The 15,711-nt window shown below is 36.3% G+C and overlaps 1 protein-coding gene across 11 annotated transcripts in view; it reads right to left on the bottom strand.

The window, feature by feature from the left end:
• KLF12 (KLF transcription factor 12) overlaps positions 1–15,711 on the bottom strand; it is a 620,046-nt gene that overhangs the window by 151,333 nt on the left and 453,002 nt on the right. For all 11 annotated transcript variants that reach the window (XM_054665368.2, XM_054665370.2, XM_016925371.4 and 8 more), the window contains one exon: positions 8,570–9,116. In XM_054665368.2, coding sequence (XP_054521343.1) covers positions 8,570–9,116 — 547 coding nt within the window. The remainder of the gene's footprint in view (positions 1–8,569; positions 9,117–15,711) is intronic.

Here is a 15,711-nt window from a genome sequence, read left to right on the forward strand (position 1 = left end):
ACAGTTTCTGTCTCCTCCCTGCGCCAGTTATTATCATCGAATCTTAGAACTATCCCAGTCTATGCCAGATGAAGCAGCGAAATTGACAGATTGTAGGCATTTCAGATAAACAAGAGCGTTAAGAAGCCAATTTTTTTGATGGAATCTATTCAACCTCTTGTGCATGCCCAGAAGTGAAAAAATGCAGATAAGTTTCTACCATGTTGAAAATCAGGTAAAAATAAACCACAAATCACCAATGTATCTGTAGGAAAAAAAAGGGTTCTGAACTCACAGTGAAAATTCAATATTTCATAAACATGGGCTGCCTGCCTTTCTCTCACTATTTAACAAGCTCCTATCTTTGTTTTGCCATAAGAGTGAAACACTCAAGTCTTATCAAAGCCTATATTTAATAACCATAAACCAAATAACAGCAATATTCCAGTCCCATTTCCCAATAAACAACATGAAAAAAGTAAAGACCATAAGTAACTTGCTAGTTTGTCGATAAAAATCAAATTCTAAATTGAAGAATTAACCTATGGCTAGTAGTCACCATACTTAAGAGTAAACAGAATCAATTCATCAAGGGAAGCAAAGATAACTTCACACATAATCACAGATCAGCTATCTAGGACTATTCTGTCATATGGATGGGTGACGCCAGGATTCCACCAAATGGTGAACAAAAGAGGACAGTCACATGTAAGGTAGACAGAAGTGAGTCTGTAACATGAACGAAATCTCTAGCAACTGAGTACAGGAAGGATTCATGACCTGAAACAAAGACACCAACAAGTGAGAAAGCTGGCGACAAAAGAAAATTAGTGAAACAAAGAGATCTGAAATGGGAAGTTCCATGGGAATAAACTCCAGTTGCATCAACGGGACAGAACCTAAGGTCACAATGCACAATGAGTTTTGCAGCAATCTCTGTGATGACTATATTTTCTTTCACAAATATAACCAGCATGAGACTAAAAATACACTTGTGGCTTCTTTCTATAGGCTGCTGAGAAAAGCAACAGCCTGTAGGAAGAAAATGGGGTGTATTTCAAATTAGTCTACAGCCACATCCCTTTGAAACTCCTGAATGGATGCTATGAAAATAACATATTTTTGGAGGATTCTTCACCGTGTGTCTGTGTCTAAATATAGTAAGAAAGCAACATTCTTTAAAAGGAGAAGACCAAAGAAATTGCACACCCAAATTGGATTAGTTTCTTAACAGCAGTATCAACATGTTCTACTCAGGTATTTTGGGAAAAGTACTTCATACTCAAGGATCTAAACACATGATTATTTTAATAAGAAATAATGCATTTGGACCTATAATAAGTTATTTTTTCAATTATGACACTATTTCAATAAAAGTCTTAATGTAATAAATATGTTTTGCTAAATGCTGGTAGACTCTGCTGCTGCTGGTGTTAAATTTGCATGAAAGAAAATGTGGGATGGTAGGAAACCAGAGCTGGGCTCTTTTTCTTCAAGCAATCTATTTTATTACCGTCATCTGGACATTTGATTGCTTTTGCGTGGCTAAGGAAAAGACAGAAATGTAGCAAAATGGGAGAAATAGCAGAGCATCTACATAAGTTAATAAAGAACAAAAGGATAGTGGTTAGGAAAGAAAATTGGGCAAAGTAAAATACCCACCTGGCTGCACCAGGCTTCTGCAGGCCCTGATGGTTTGAAAGCCACTGATCAATCACATCCTTGCTCAAGACTCACTCCCAGGCATCAAGGTTACCATCAAGGTTACTGGCTCAGGTATAGAAGAGAGGAGATGCGTCCTTTTGTTTTTTACTCCCCAGATCTTTATTTGGCTATGACATTAACTTTTTTTTTTTTTTTTTTTTTTTTTTTAAGATGGGATTTGGCTCTGTCACCCAGGCTGGAGTGCAGTGGTGTGATCTCAGCTCACTGCAACCTCTATCTCCTGGGCTCAAGTGATCCTCCCATCTCAGGCTCCTAAGTACCTGGGACCACAGGTGCTTACCACCATACCTGGTTATTATTATTTTTTTTTGTATTTTTGGTAGAGACAAGGTTTCACCATGTTTCCCAGGCTCATCTCGAGCTCCTGAGCTCAAGCAATCTGCCTTCATTGGCCTCCCAAAGTGCTGGGAATACGGGCATGAGCCACCACACCTGTCTGACATTACCTTCTATGTATCTTGAATTTCTAAAATGTAATACCTATTAATGTTTAAATGTAAAAAAATGCCTTTAAAGGACAAAGTAATAATTTTGGACTCATGGTTTATTTTCAGTTATCCTGCACATTCCACTAAACAATGAAGAAAAAATGTTGATCTTATATTTATATAATTTCTGGTATCATTTTTATAATTATCAATGGAACTCAAATTTTACTTTTATTTTTATTTGTTTGCTAATAATCCAGTAAAGAGTTGAAAATGGACAATCCTAAACAGGAAGAATTATAGAAGCAAAGTCCTTAATTGCACGTTATTGCTTATATTGTACTGTGAACACACCTGCATCTTGCAGTAATTAATCTGAATTCTAAAGTCTATTTATTATGTTGACAAAATTGTTAGGAAAAAGATACATAATGGAAAATGAAAGGAAATACAAAAAACAGAAGATAATGATGTAGGATTATTCCTGATGGCATATAAACTTGCTATACTATCTCCTTCTTTTAAAACCCCTCCCTTGAGAACCTAATGCCTCTCCAGCTCTCATTCCATTTCTCTACAACTCTTTAAAGCAAAACTACTCCAAAGAACTATCTAGACTTTCAGTCTCCTCTTCCTCACCTCTCATCTGAACACCAACTTACTTCAGGCAGTCTTTTGTCCCCACCATTCCACTGACACACTGCAGGTCAGTGTCAACGATGAACACTCCCTCGCCAAATGCACAATTCTCGGTCCTCATTTTATTTGGTCCCTGAGCAGCATTTGATACCATTGACAAGCTGCTCTTGAAAACACGCTCCACCTGCATTCTCTTTAACATTACTCCACTTTCCTCATGAACAGATGGGTTTCCATGCTGACTCTTGCATCCCTCTTCACTTTCTAACCTCACAATGCTCAGGTGTCCAGTCTTCCATGCTTCTCCTTCTCCATTTGGCTCTCCTGAGATGATCCCTAGTGGTTCCCAAATTTTATTTCTCCAAATCTGTCTCCTCTTTCCTCTGAGCTCCAGGCTCACCCACCCAACTCCCATCTCAAGCTCTATTAAAATGTGGAACAGGCATATCAAATTTAACACGTCCCAAAGGGAATTCCTCTCTCAACCCCACTGTGCTCATCTTAGTAGAGAACAATAGGTCACCCAAAAACCTAGAAGTCACCCTTACTTCCTCTCCTTCCCTCATATCCCACCATCCGACCCATACTGCAATAGTCCCCCTTACTAGTTCTTCCTAGTTCTGCTCCTTCCCCGTATTCTTTACAGCATGCAGTGGTTCAACGATTTTTGTAAAAGGTAAAACAGATCATGTCACCCTCCTGTTCATTCTCAACCCAGTGGCTTCCCAACATATTTAAAACAAAACCAAAGACTGTACAGCATTGCCTTGAGAACCTACCAGATCCTTCATTTACCCTCCCCTTCCCTCCCCCTACTTAAGCCTCTCTAGTTCCACCAGCCTTCTAGCAGCTCCTCTTCACAAAGGCCATACTCACTCATGCCTCAGAGTCTTTGAACCTGCAGTTCTCTTTTTGCAAAGGTCTTCCACAGCTATTACTGACACAGCTTACTTCTCAGAGAGGCCTTCCTTGATTATACCTAAAGCTGTGCCCCTCTCCTATTAACTTTCCAACTCCCTTATCATGCCTTATTTGTCTTCATAGCACTTGTAGCATCTGATACACATGAACTGTCACTGCTACTAGAATGTAAGGTCCCTGACAGTAGGGAATTGCTCATTTTGGGACACCAATTCCTAGAAATGTGGTTGGTATAAGGTAAATGCACACTGCATATCGGAAGGAAGGAGAATCCTAAACGTGCCTGCTCTTCCATCAAGGCAATAATGAACCAAGAATAACTTTGCCTGAGATCTGTCTTGACCCTGTATGCCAGGGGTGTCCAGTCTTTTGGCTTCCCTGGGCCACAACGGAAGAAGAAAAATTAACTTGAGCCACACATAAAATACACTAACACTAATGATAGCTGATGAGTTTTTTAAAATTGCAAAAAAAGTCTCATAATGTTTTAAGAAAGTTTACAAATTTGTGTTGGGCCTTATTCAAAGCAGTCCTGGGTTGCATACAGCCCACAGCTGCGGGTTGGGCAAGCTTGCTCAATGCTTTCCTTCTATTAAATATTGGTGAAAGCTAATGAGTGTCTCCCAGGAAATGTGCCACAAACTTACCCAAAAAGGACTTAAATTCCTTTGTGAGGTCAAATAATTCCTTTAGGGTTCGGTTTATAAATATCATGTCTTAGATTCCACAGTATAGGCTGGTGCAAGAGTAAATGCAGTTTATGCCATTCCGTTGACAAAAACCGCAATTACTTTTGCACCAACGTAATAACAAAACTCTTCTCTCTATGTGGGAACCCCGCACCTCCCAGTACCACCGCTGTGGGGGGCTAACTGCTACTTGTCCTTATGTATCAAGTGGAAAAATGTCTTCCTTTGGAGACATTTCCTGACATCCTCCCTCTCATAGCTCAATTCTAAATTATGTTCGTTTACTGTACCTTCTAGGACATCATTCCGTTTTTCTTCATATCACATATTATATCCAAGGCCCAATAGAGATGTCGGGGTGTTCTGTGCTAGCTGACAACCTGCCACTGCTTTAGATCACTATTCTTTACACACTTGGAAAGGCTGAGGTTCTAGCCTCACTTGAAGGCATTTTCATACTTCTCAGGAAGGAGTTTTAAAAAAATCTTTTCATGCCATTCTGTCCTTAGTCAAGCATCCCTTGCAGAAGTTTCACCCCACCCCTTCCCAAACCCTCACCACTCCCTGAGCATCACAGTAAATACATGTCTTCCTAGAACATGACATCCTACATGAAAATACTTTGGTCAAATACAGCTTTCTCTATTTGCGATTATAATTAAACTCATTCCACTGGGCAACTCCCTGGCTGGTCTATTTTAGTCCAACTCTGTCCACAATTATCAGTTATTTGTTTCTATGATTATTTCGTGGAAAGTCAGTAGCTCTCATTAGACTGTAAGCACTATGAGACAGAAACAACATCTGCTTTGCCCAACACTGTATCTTTGGTGTCAATAAAATGCCCGATAATGATAGATGCACAATAGACAGCTGAAAGGACAAATGGTTCAACTGACAGGACACGTGAGCTTAGACGGATGTGCGCATTCACAGTCCTTCACGTAATGTGACATGTAGGGTAACCTATTTCTCTATCAGAGACCAGATACGTTATACCAACTTTAAAAGTAGCCAGTACAATCATCTACATTTATGCATTACACTTTGTATTTTTATCATTAGCATTTTGAAAATCCAACTTCCCTATCGTATTTTCCTTTGCTCATGCATACCAGAAATACACATCTGAAGTAGGAAGGGAAATGGGGGCTCCCTTTATTCTCTCAGCCTTCACTGCTGGCTCACCGCCCAGCTGCATATATGCTAAACAAAGAACTGAGGAATTACTGAAATGCCCTTTCCTTTATTCATTCTGTGAGGTAGGGAGGCTTCTTCCACTAGACGGTTTTACTATTACCTAATTAATCAGTTAAGCAATAAAAAAGTATAAAATGCTATAGCAACATTTGTAGAATATGGTTATTATAAAAACTTAGTATGAACTAATAAAAATAGAAAATATGGGATGTCCTCAAATAATTTCTCATACTAAACTCTCATCCCTTAAAATTTGTTATTGTAAAAACTTTGAGAAGCAGTTCCATACCAATGTCTTGAGGTAGTTTTTCTGTTTAAAATTCAACAAGTTTTTGTTCCTCCATACTTGTTTTTATAAAAAAGAGAAAAGGTTTTTGAATATTATTGATTTTGGTATTTTTTGGGAGAGATAATAAGTAATTTCAATCATTTATTGATAATTGATGGATGCTAGACATTTATACATTATGTTCTTTTTTTTTTTTTAGATAAGAGTCTCACCCTGTTGCCCAGGCTGAAGTGCAATGGCTCAATCTTGGCTCACTGCAACCTCCACCTCCCGGGTTTAAGTGATGATTCTCCTGCCTCAGCCTCCTCAGTAGCTGGGATTACAGGCGTGCGCCACCACCCCTGGCTAATTTTTTGTATCTTTAGTAGAGATCGGGTTTCAAAATGTTGGCCAGGCTGGTCTCGAACTCCTGACCTCGTGATCTGCCCACATCGGCCTCCCAAAGGGCTGGGATTACAGGCGTGAGTCATCACACCTGGCCTATACATTATGTTCCTAATCTTCCCAATAATCTTCTTATTATGTTATTATCCCTATTTTATCACTAATAAAAATGAAGATTAGTGAGATTAAATAACTTTCCCATTTACATAGGTATAAGTGACAGAGCTAGGGTTCTAATTCATACATCCTTGATCCCAAATCTCATATTCCTAATGATCATAGCACAATCTGCAGGGTTTATACTTAAATTTTTATTCTTGATACGAGAAAACTACTGAGTAAAAAATAATGCATGAAACAAATATATTCATGTAGAGAGCAAATTATAGCATGAGTCTTAAAAGTTCTACTACAATAATTCATTTTCCAGAAAATTAAATTTTAGCAATATTACTTTATATATTATACTTTCAAAATAAAAATCTCTCTCACAAAATGATCATGGCAAACAAAAAAAATCACTTTTGTTTCTTTCATTAGTGAATCAAAATGGTATGAAAGGCCATGAGCAACATTAATATCTTTATTAATTAACTTTATAATAAAATAATTTTTATCTTATTTTACAAAGATTAGGTTCTATCATGTACACATGTATACATATATAAGATAATATGCAACTTTGCATGTTTTGCTACTTGTTAATTTTGAATTCTTAAAACATTTGCAATATCATTTCTAAATTGTAAAAGAAAATAAATATCTGATTTGGCCTGCAGTTATGTTGTTATTATTCAAATCTGATTTGTTCAGTTCAATCAGAAGTGTCAGCAATATCAAAGAGGGTTTGGCTCAGGTAAAATCCATGAAAAGTTTCCCTAATTCCTCTTTTTCCTCTACGTTTTCACTAGAGAATAGTGGGACTAGCTCCTGGCCCATTAGAGAACAAAAGAAAGAGATTATCAAGTAAGCAACGAGTGTCTGCATCTCAAGTTTGCAGTCTAAAAAGCCTGTATGCTCTGAATCATCAGATTTTAGTTTGGTTAAACTAGGAAGGTGAAACTTATTTCACGTGTGATAAAGAAACTCACTCCAAATAAAACAATACCTTGCTAATGGTGAATGCACAATTCTGTAATTCATATCTGCAAAAATTTCTGTAAGTTCACAATCAATCAAATGTATTTATTCCCACCTCATACAAGAACCAAAACAACCATATTTACTAGCATTTTATGAGAAGGCAGTGTTTTATGTACTCATCGATCATATTTTAATTACAGGCCTCAGTAGTAACATAGTGTCAAAGCAAAAAGTAATACAACATAAATCTTAATCCATCATTATTTCTAGGCTCTGAAGACAAAGTACATACATATGTATTTACTTTAAAAGGGAATAAGTCAATGATTATGGGCATTCTGCATTTCTGTTGAAGGGTGGCTTGGTTTTTAGATTCATGGGTAGTGAAGAAAGAGAAAAGGCAGCATGATGCCATCACAATTTCCTCTAGTAAAATTCAGGGAAAAAAAAGAACTTAAAAGTACAAAATAACTTCATGACCAGCTGCATAACTATCAAATTTAATTAAATAACTAGTGATGATTACACATAGTCATGTAGCAAAGTTATCTTCCTGCCTTCTACCCTAAAAGGGAATATTAATATTGCATCTTGAAATATTTCCAGTATATTGAGTCATCCTGTTCCTTAAAATAATAACTTAGCCTTATAAGAAGTTAGTAACACAAGCTACATGATACTACTATAGTCAAACACCTAATTCTAGAATTATTTTAATGGCAACTTAATTTATAGGTTACTCAAAAGTGAATGATTAGATTCCAGGCATTGCAACTTCACAACATTTTATATTATTATCACCTAAATAAATTCCAACTGAACAACTCAACAAAGAAACATCCGGATTTACTTAAAAAAATTTACAATTCATAATCAGTAATTTATACTTCATAAGCAATTATGTTCACCATAGATTGCCCTTTCCAACTGAGGACTTAAGAGCATTTCAAAGCAAGTATTATTTTGCAAACTTAGATATCTGAATTCTAACATTACGTGACCTATGGTAAGTAAAAATACACTAAGCAAAACTGGAGCATATACCTACATAAACATAGGGTGAGTTCCCTCTAAACTGTGTTCTACTTAAGGCTGAACAGCTGGTGTCTCCATGTTGCTCTACATAGAACTTCTTTAGATGTAGTGTTTGTATACAATTTAGGTTTTGTTCACTGCAAAAATGAAGTCACCTCTAGTGCTGAAATAAATCAAGGCTTGTTTATGTCTCTTACCTTTGCCATGGCCTCTCCCATCCTCCAAAAGCGGCACGACAATAGTGTTGTTCACATTTCCAGGTGACCTTACAGCTGTGTAGACAACAGGCACCGACTGTACCACCACGGGGATGCGGTGAACATGACTCAGTTTGTTAGACTGTAAATTCATGGGACTTGAAGGCGGTACAGGATGGATAATGTGCAAAAACTGCTGGCCTCCAACACCAGATGCAGAGGCAACAAGGGGCCCTGGAGTTAATACTGTTGACGAAGATGACGCTGAAGATACTGATGTGATAACAGTTGGGGATGAGGCTAGACGACTAGAAGACGATGAAGAGGTTGAAGTTGAAGAAGGTGAGGAGGCAGACGCTGTCATGGAAACTGGGGAGGATGAAACGGCAGTAGGGGACGTCCTGGCTTTGTTTATTGACAAGTCCACTGGCTCAGTTTGTGTTTGGAAGTGATCTACAGATAACGAGTCCTCCGGGGGCTCCCCTTTCACATTATTTAGCAACAGGGGAACGGCTTCCATATCGGGATAGTTGTGGACGTTTGGAGACTGTGGGGAGAAAAATGGAACATATATTTATCTTTGTTTATCACACATTTTATCGATGCATGGCTTACCACTTGAATGTTTATTAATTTTTCTCTTATTGCTATGGGACATTTATTCGTTCTCCAAATATCTGAAGGATTGCTCAGAGACAGTCACTGTGATTAAAACTGAGGGCATAAGAGTACAAAACAGAATAAGGCCTCTACCATATTTTCATTCCATTGGGACAGATAGACAATTATTAAAATACTATGAAATCAGTGCTCTATGAAGGAGAAAAGAGGCCATATGAATCTCTAGGATTCTAACCCTTACTCAACACTATCACAATACGGAAACATATTACCTGGCAACGATAGTGGGAAAACTCACTATGACACTTCTACTTTCATACTTGTTGCAAGAGTTACCATACCATACTCAGTATATTCTGAGCATTAAAAAAGGGCATAAAGTTCTTCAACCTCCCACACCTGATCACTAATTTATTAAATGGAAGTCATTTCTAATAATTAGCTAACTCTTCTCAAAATAATGTGCACAACTACAAGTGACATTTTAGGAAATAATAATTTAAGAAAAACTTATCCTGAAAATTATAATTTGTCTATGAATTTTCATTTAATCTGAAATAATGATGATAATGTTGTTCAAGTTCACCTGCACTCTTTTAAGTTTTAATGAGCAAAATTTGATAATAATAGACTCCAAGATTTTACCCAGACTAATGTGATCAGCATGCTATTATTTGCATGAATATAATTTTACTCATATATCTATTCATTCATAAATTCAACAAACATTTATGAAATGTCTGCTTGCAAGTCCCCAAATGGCATAAGAGTACTATTAGTGGTGTCAGTCTAGACTAAAAAGAGAGAATTAGACTATACTGATTATTTTGGTTACATCTGTTTGGCCAGGTTAACATAGACATTATTTTTCCATTTATGAGGAACAAAAACTTTTTTTCACTTTTTATGGATCAGAACAATACCTTAAATTATATTAAATTAGTTCATTTTGTTCCTCATTTAATAAAAGATTTTGGTGTGCTATTCCCCCTAAAACTTCAGCATACATTTAAAGGAATGAAACATGTTTCCTAAAGCCTTTTTAAAATAGAATATAAATTACAGCTCCATTCAAAACATACAATAGGCAGTAGCGCAAGGGCATTTTACTCAGCAACTGAGAAAAGAAAGAAAATAAATCAGTAATGGTACCAGATCAACTAAAATAGGAAATGGGTTGATGTTTTAATGCTGTTTTTCCTTTTTCTTAGCTAACATGGTTACTTACCTATAAAAACAAATGACTTAGAAACAATTAAACTGAGTCATCTAAAATATGTACTGTATGAAATTCTAAATGACAAGATTTTCAGTTTATGTGCTGAAATTGAGAAATAATTTTTAATCTTTTCAAAGACATTTAAAAAACAAAGAAAAAACAAACACCATAAATTGAACTGCTTTGATAAAAGCTATTAGCATTATCTACTCTTGTAACTAGAACAGTATTTCAATTTCATCATTATCATTTCATTTCTTTGTAGAATAATGCAAAATGTTTCTTATTACTATATTATACCCACATAGAAATTCTTTGTTTAGGCTGCTTTCATAAAAGACATCAACTAGTTTGTCATTAAAAGATAAAACATATCAGTAAGCACATATTATTAAACACCACTAGTTTGACTTTAAATATAGTCTAGGTAAGTTTTTCTCCTTTTACCGTATCAACATATCAAAAATTCTTATTTTAGAAAGAGTGATTACTTCCACCACAAATTTTTCTCCTCCTGTCTACTTAGACACAAGATTCCTCCATACATTTACAAATCAAGGAGTAAAGAGTACATCACTGCAGAAATGTTCTATAATGTAAACGAAAGGTGACTGGGTAGACAGACAATACAGGAGGGGGAGCTGATAAATGCGGACCTTATCTGTAAGGAGATTGCTTGTGAGGCACCAAGTTTTACTGAGCTTTGCAGACTGCTTAGACTTCTCTAAATTATCTTTATTTATCACACAAGTCTACCTCTTGTGGGTATCTTCTTAATCTCTTACTGAGGAAAATATTTACCTCTTAAGAAGTTTCATAACAACATCTTGTTGCTATGAACAACAGGGTTATACCTAATAAATAATATTAGCTATATATTATATATAATATATATAACATATATATCATATTATACATAATACATATAGCATATATAATATATAGCTATATATTTTAGCTAATGCATATTAGCTTTCATTAGAAACTTGTGAAGCCAAATATTAAGAGCCCCTAGGTACTTTGAGACACCTAAGAATTACATGGCTTTTGCATGAGCTCAAACCAGAATATAGAAAAGGCTCACAAAAATAAGGAAGAATAAACCAAACTTTGGGACCAAAGAATCTTATTCAGAACCTTCTACAAATTATGCATGAATTTGTAAAATCACAGAGACAGACGCTGGTCCTTTTTCATATGTGGCAGCTGAAATGCAGCTACCACTCAAAAATAATGCTTCATCAGTATAAACAGGACAAAATCCTTCTTGTACCATTCATCTGTTTACAGCGTTGACACAGCAGCATATCCTGACAGCCGACACTAATCTCTCATGCAATGATTATGGTGCAGGTAAAGTCATCCATAATTGCAGCTTCAGATTACACAGACATATCTGTAAAGCCAGAAGTACTGCAAAAATATGGTCTCAAAACAGCTATGGCACATACTTGTGTTCCTCCTTTTAGGGAAGAAAAACGACCCAAAAGTCTTAGTCCTGAAATCATCATTAGAAATTCATTTCTTTACTTTTAGGAAATGGAAAATCAAAAGCATTGGTTTTGTGGTGCACACCTGTAATCCAAGCTACTCAGGAAGGTGAGGCAGAAGAATCGCTTGAACCCAGGAGGCGGAGGTTGCAGTGAGCCAAGATCGCGCCACTGCTCTCCAGCTTGGGCAACAGAGGGAGACTCCATATTAAAAAAAAAAAAAAAAGGCATTGGTTCTGAGATTTGCATCTGTAAATGTGTGGTTGTGCTGACAGGAAGGGAGCACTACAAATGGCCACAAGGGGGAACAAAGGCTGAGGAGATACAAAGGAAAAAATCCCAAGTGAGAAATACTTAGAATAGTGAAAATTAATTGAAAAGATTACAAGTATTAGAGAAAGTGAGAGGAGATACGGGGTATGCCACTCAGGAACCGGCCTCAACGGGGATAAGAACACTGAAAAGAGGAGAAACAACAAAGAAAGGTCATAAGTTTTAAGCACAAGGAAGAGACACTTCTGCAAAAAGGACAAATAATTCCATACTAACATTTTGCCCTTGTTTAGTAACTCCTCAATTCTGGATTCATTAATGAATTCTCATGGCAGTGTCAACTAAGTGGGGTTTTTTTGTTTGTTTTTAAATAAAAGCCCATCATGATCTTTGCCTGGGAGTGGTGACTATAGCTGAATTTTTGCTGTTGATGTCCCTGATATGAAAGATAGAAGACTTACTGTATTCATATTCATGCTAAAACCCTCCTTCTAACAACATGAAGATTGTATAAGAACACTGGATTTTTGTCAAAGAGGAGAGTAATTTCATTTTCCAAAAGATTATATAATATTCCTTGAAAAGGTCCACTGTAAAACTTAAATTTTTATAATACATATTAAATAACTGCACAAATACACACAAAAGGCCAGAAAAGTAAATGGAACAATATACTTCATTAAAAACAATGTGTGTGAAAACCTAAAGATAAACATAAGAAGGATTATACTGCCACATTGTCTTTTCTCCAAAACTCTCAAAGCCAGTTTTACTCACATTAACCCACTTGATAAAATATTACATATAACATTCCAGTGAACATGGTTTTTTTGAGTGATCTGGAAATTACATTTGAGGTTTTCTAATCAGATAATTTTTTTTCCTGAATAAACATCTTAAAATGTAATTTCAGCTTTAGGCATTTTGTTGAATGAATGTCAAATGAATCTGAAACCTCCTACTTGTTAGTTCCCAGAGTACTAGATGTGTTTCCTACAGTTATCTATTGCTATCAACTGAATTTTATTACAGTCTGTCTGTGAACAAAAAACATTTTAAATGATGGTCGTATATTTTAATCACCTGGAATTTAAAAAGAAAGAAAAATACGTCTGGATACTACTCTATCTTTGGAAACCCCTCCAGGGATTTTTCTGTGTAGTCAGAGCTGAGGAGCAATGCATAATATTCTACTAAATGTCATTCAAGATTCACATGCTCTTTCCTCTTTAGTAACACCGGCGATGTTTAGAGATGGGGCTGACATACATGGGCATTCACACGTACACACAAGATGGTCCCAGCTATCTATCTATCCTTTCAGTCATCTGTCATTTAAATAAATTATGTTCCATTTTACTTTTACAAATGTGTTGAGAAATAATTTCATGGCAATTTTTAGAAAAGATTATAAAGTAACTTGCCTAACATTACATAGCTCACGGCTTAACTGTCACAAGAATCTTTGTTTTGTAGCCTGTTGTGTGATATTATACAAAGAAAATCTGATTTGGACACAAAAGACTTAGATTCATCACCAATCCTTGTTGCTTATTAGCTGTGCGATCTTGGTATCATCACGAAAATTCTCTAGGTCTTAGCTTATCCATCTATAAAAGTGTGATGTTAATTCCAAACTCATACAACTGTTGTGAAGATTGGGTTAATGGCATTAAGTGCTTTTTAAGTAATACTGAGAAATGAGAGAGACAAGCAAATGAGCAGAACCTCCTCCGGTTAGAACTAAAAATTCCAAACAGAACTTACTCTATTACTAAAACTATCTCAGGAGGAACTTGACTCACTGAATGTAGCATAAGATACATTCTGACACAGAATCTCATAAACACAGTCATTGCGGAGGCATAGTGTTTACTGAACCAAATAAATACATGTTACAAAAAAGCTGAACAAGTCATCTTTAGGGATCTCTTATGATTATTTAGAAACAATTTTCTCTTAAAATATAGACAACTGTCATTTGATACTTTTTTTTCCTCTACTTTCTAGCTGAGTTAGATTGGCCCACAGGAAGATCATGTAACAGTTGATGGAATACATTTTAACTGACTGGCCTGATTTCTTAATTCCACAGTATAAATAACTTAAATCAATCCACACTTCAGTGTGCATCCATTATGACAATAATATAACAAATAGATTCAAATAATTGCTTTGGGATGTTGGTCATTCTTTAGCAGTCTTATTATGAGACAATACAGGAGCATATTTGTTTCTTGTGTCTTGGTAGAAAATTAGTTTACATAAATTTCACTGTGTGACTTAGTGATTAATTGAACATGTACGTTTCATAGGAGGTGCTTAAAGAAATTTACTCTGTACTTCACATTAAAAAGGAATTAAACTAAATCTATGACTCCACATCCTTAGAGCTTTTAGGTTACACTGCATTATTTTAAAGACTAGTGTATTTTAGGTGAAGAGCCAAATTCCTTTTGAACATGAAGTGCACAGTAGGTACATGGCTTAGTTTTGGTGCCTGGGTTTCCCTTAGTAAATACAATTTTTTATTAGTAGTAAATGAAATGGCTTTAAGAGATGAGCACCATTCTTAAAAGAAGCATCCCGCAACTCTGGCTATTTCTGCTACAAGTATAAAAGTCACCACACATCCATTTGTGAATGGAGTATGCATTTCACTTTCCTCTATTCTTTTGTATTACTAAAAAGGGAAGCCTATTTTTCAATATTTGTCTTGCATGAGCCCCCATGGTCATAATTTACCTTGCTTTCAGCTCAGTGATTCTTCTTTACATGTTCAAGGGCAAACTCTTAAACATAAATGCCGTAAAAGTGTGAATTTATAAAACTGACAAAAACGTAAAGCAAAGTATACTAAAGAAAGATAAATTGTACTTCCTCTAAAAGTACAGATGACAGAGTAAAAGGAAACAAGTAGAAATATCCTACACTGATAACCTGGAATTTGGTTTGAATGAGTTATCTACTGCATGTAAGGGGAAGATATTTGAATAAATATTTAATTCAACTGCCTTATATCAATGTCAATTGTCAGTTTAAGAAATGATTGATTCCGGCCAGGCACGGTGACTCACGCCTGTAATCCCAACATTTTGGGAGGCTGAGGCGGCGGATCACTTGAGGTTAGGAGTTCAAGACCAGCCCAACATAGTGAAACCCGGTCTCTACTAAAAATACAAAAATTAGCCAGGCGTGGTGGCGCGTGCCTGTAATCTCAGCTACTGGGGAAGCTGAGGCAGGAGAATCACTTGAACCCAGGAGGCAGAGGTTGTGGTGAGCCGAGATCGCGCCACTGCACTCCAGCCTGGGTGACAGAGCGAGACTCCATCTCAAAGCAAAACAAAACAAAACAGAAATGATTGATTCCTTAAGAAAATTTGAAGTCTATACATCAAATAATGTACTCTCTGTGCTTTTACATTTATGTTTTTTTTTTTTTTTTGAGACGGAGTCTTGGTCTGTCGCTCAGGCTGGAGTGCAGTGGCGCGATCTCGGCTCATTGCAAGCTCCGCCTGCCGGGTTCACGCCATTCTCCT

This window comes from Pan troglodytes, chromosome 14 (assembly GCF_028858775.2).
Source record: "Pan troglodytes isolate AG18354 chromosome 14, NHGRI_mPanTro3-v2.0_pri, whole genome shotgun sequence".
In the NCBI taxonomy this organism is placed as follows: Eukaryota; Metazoa; Chordata; class Mammalia; order Primates; family Hominidae; genus Pan; species Pan troglodytes.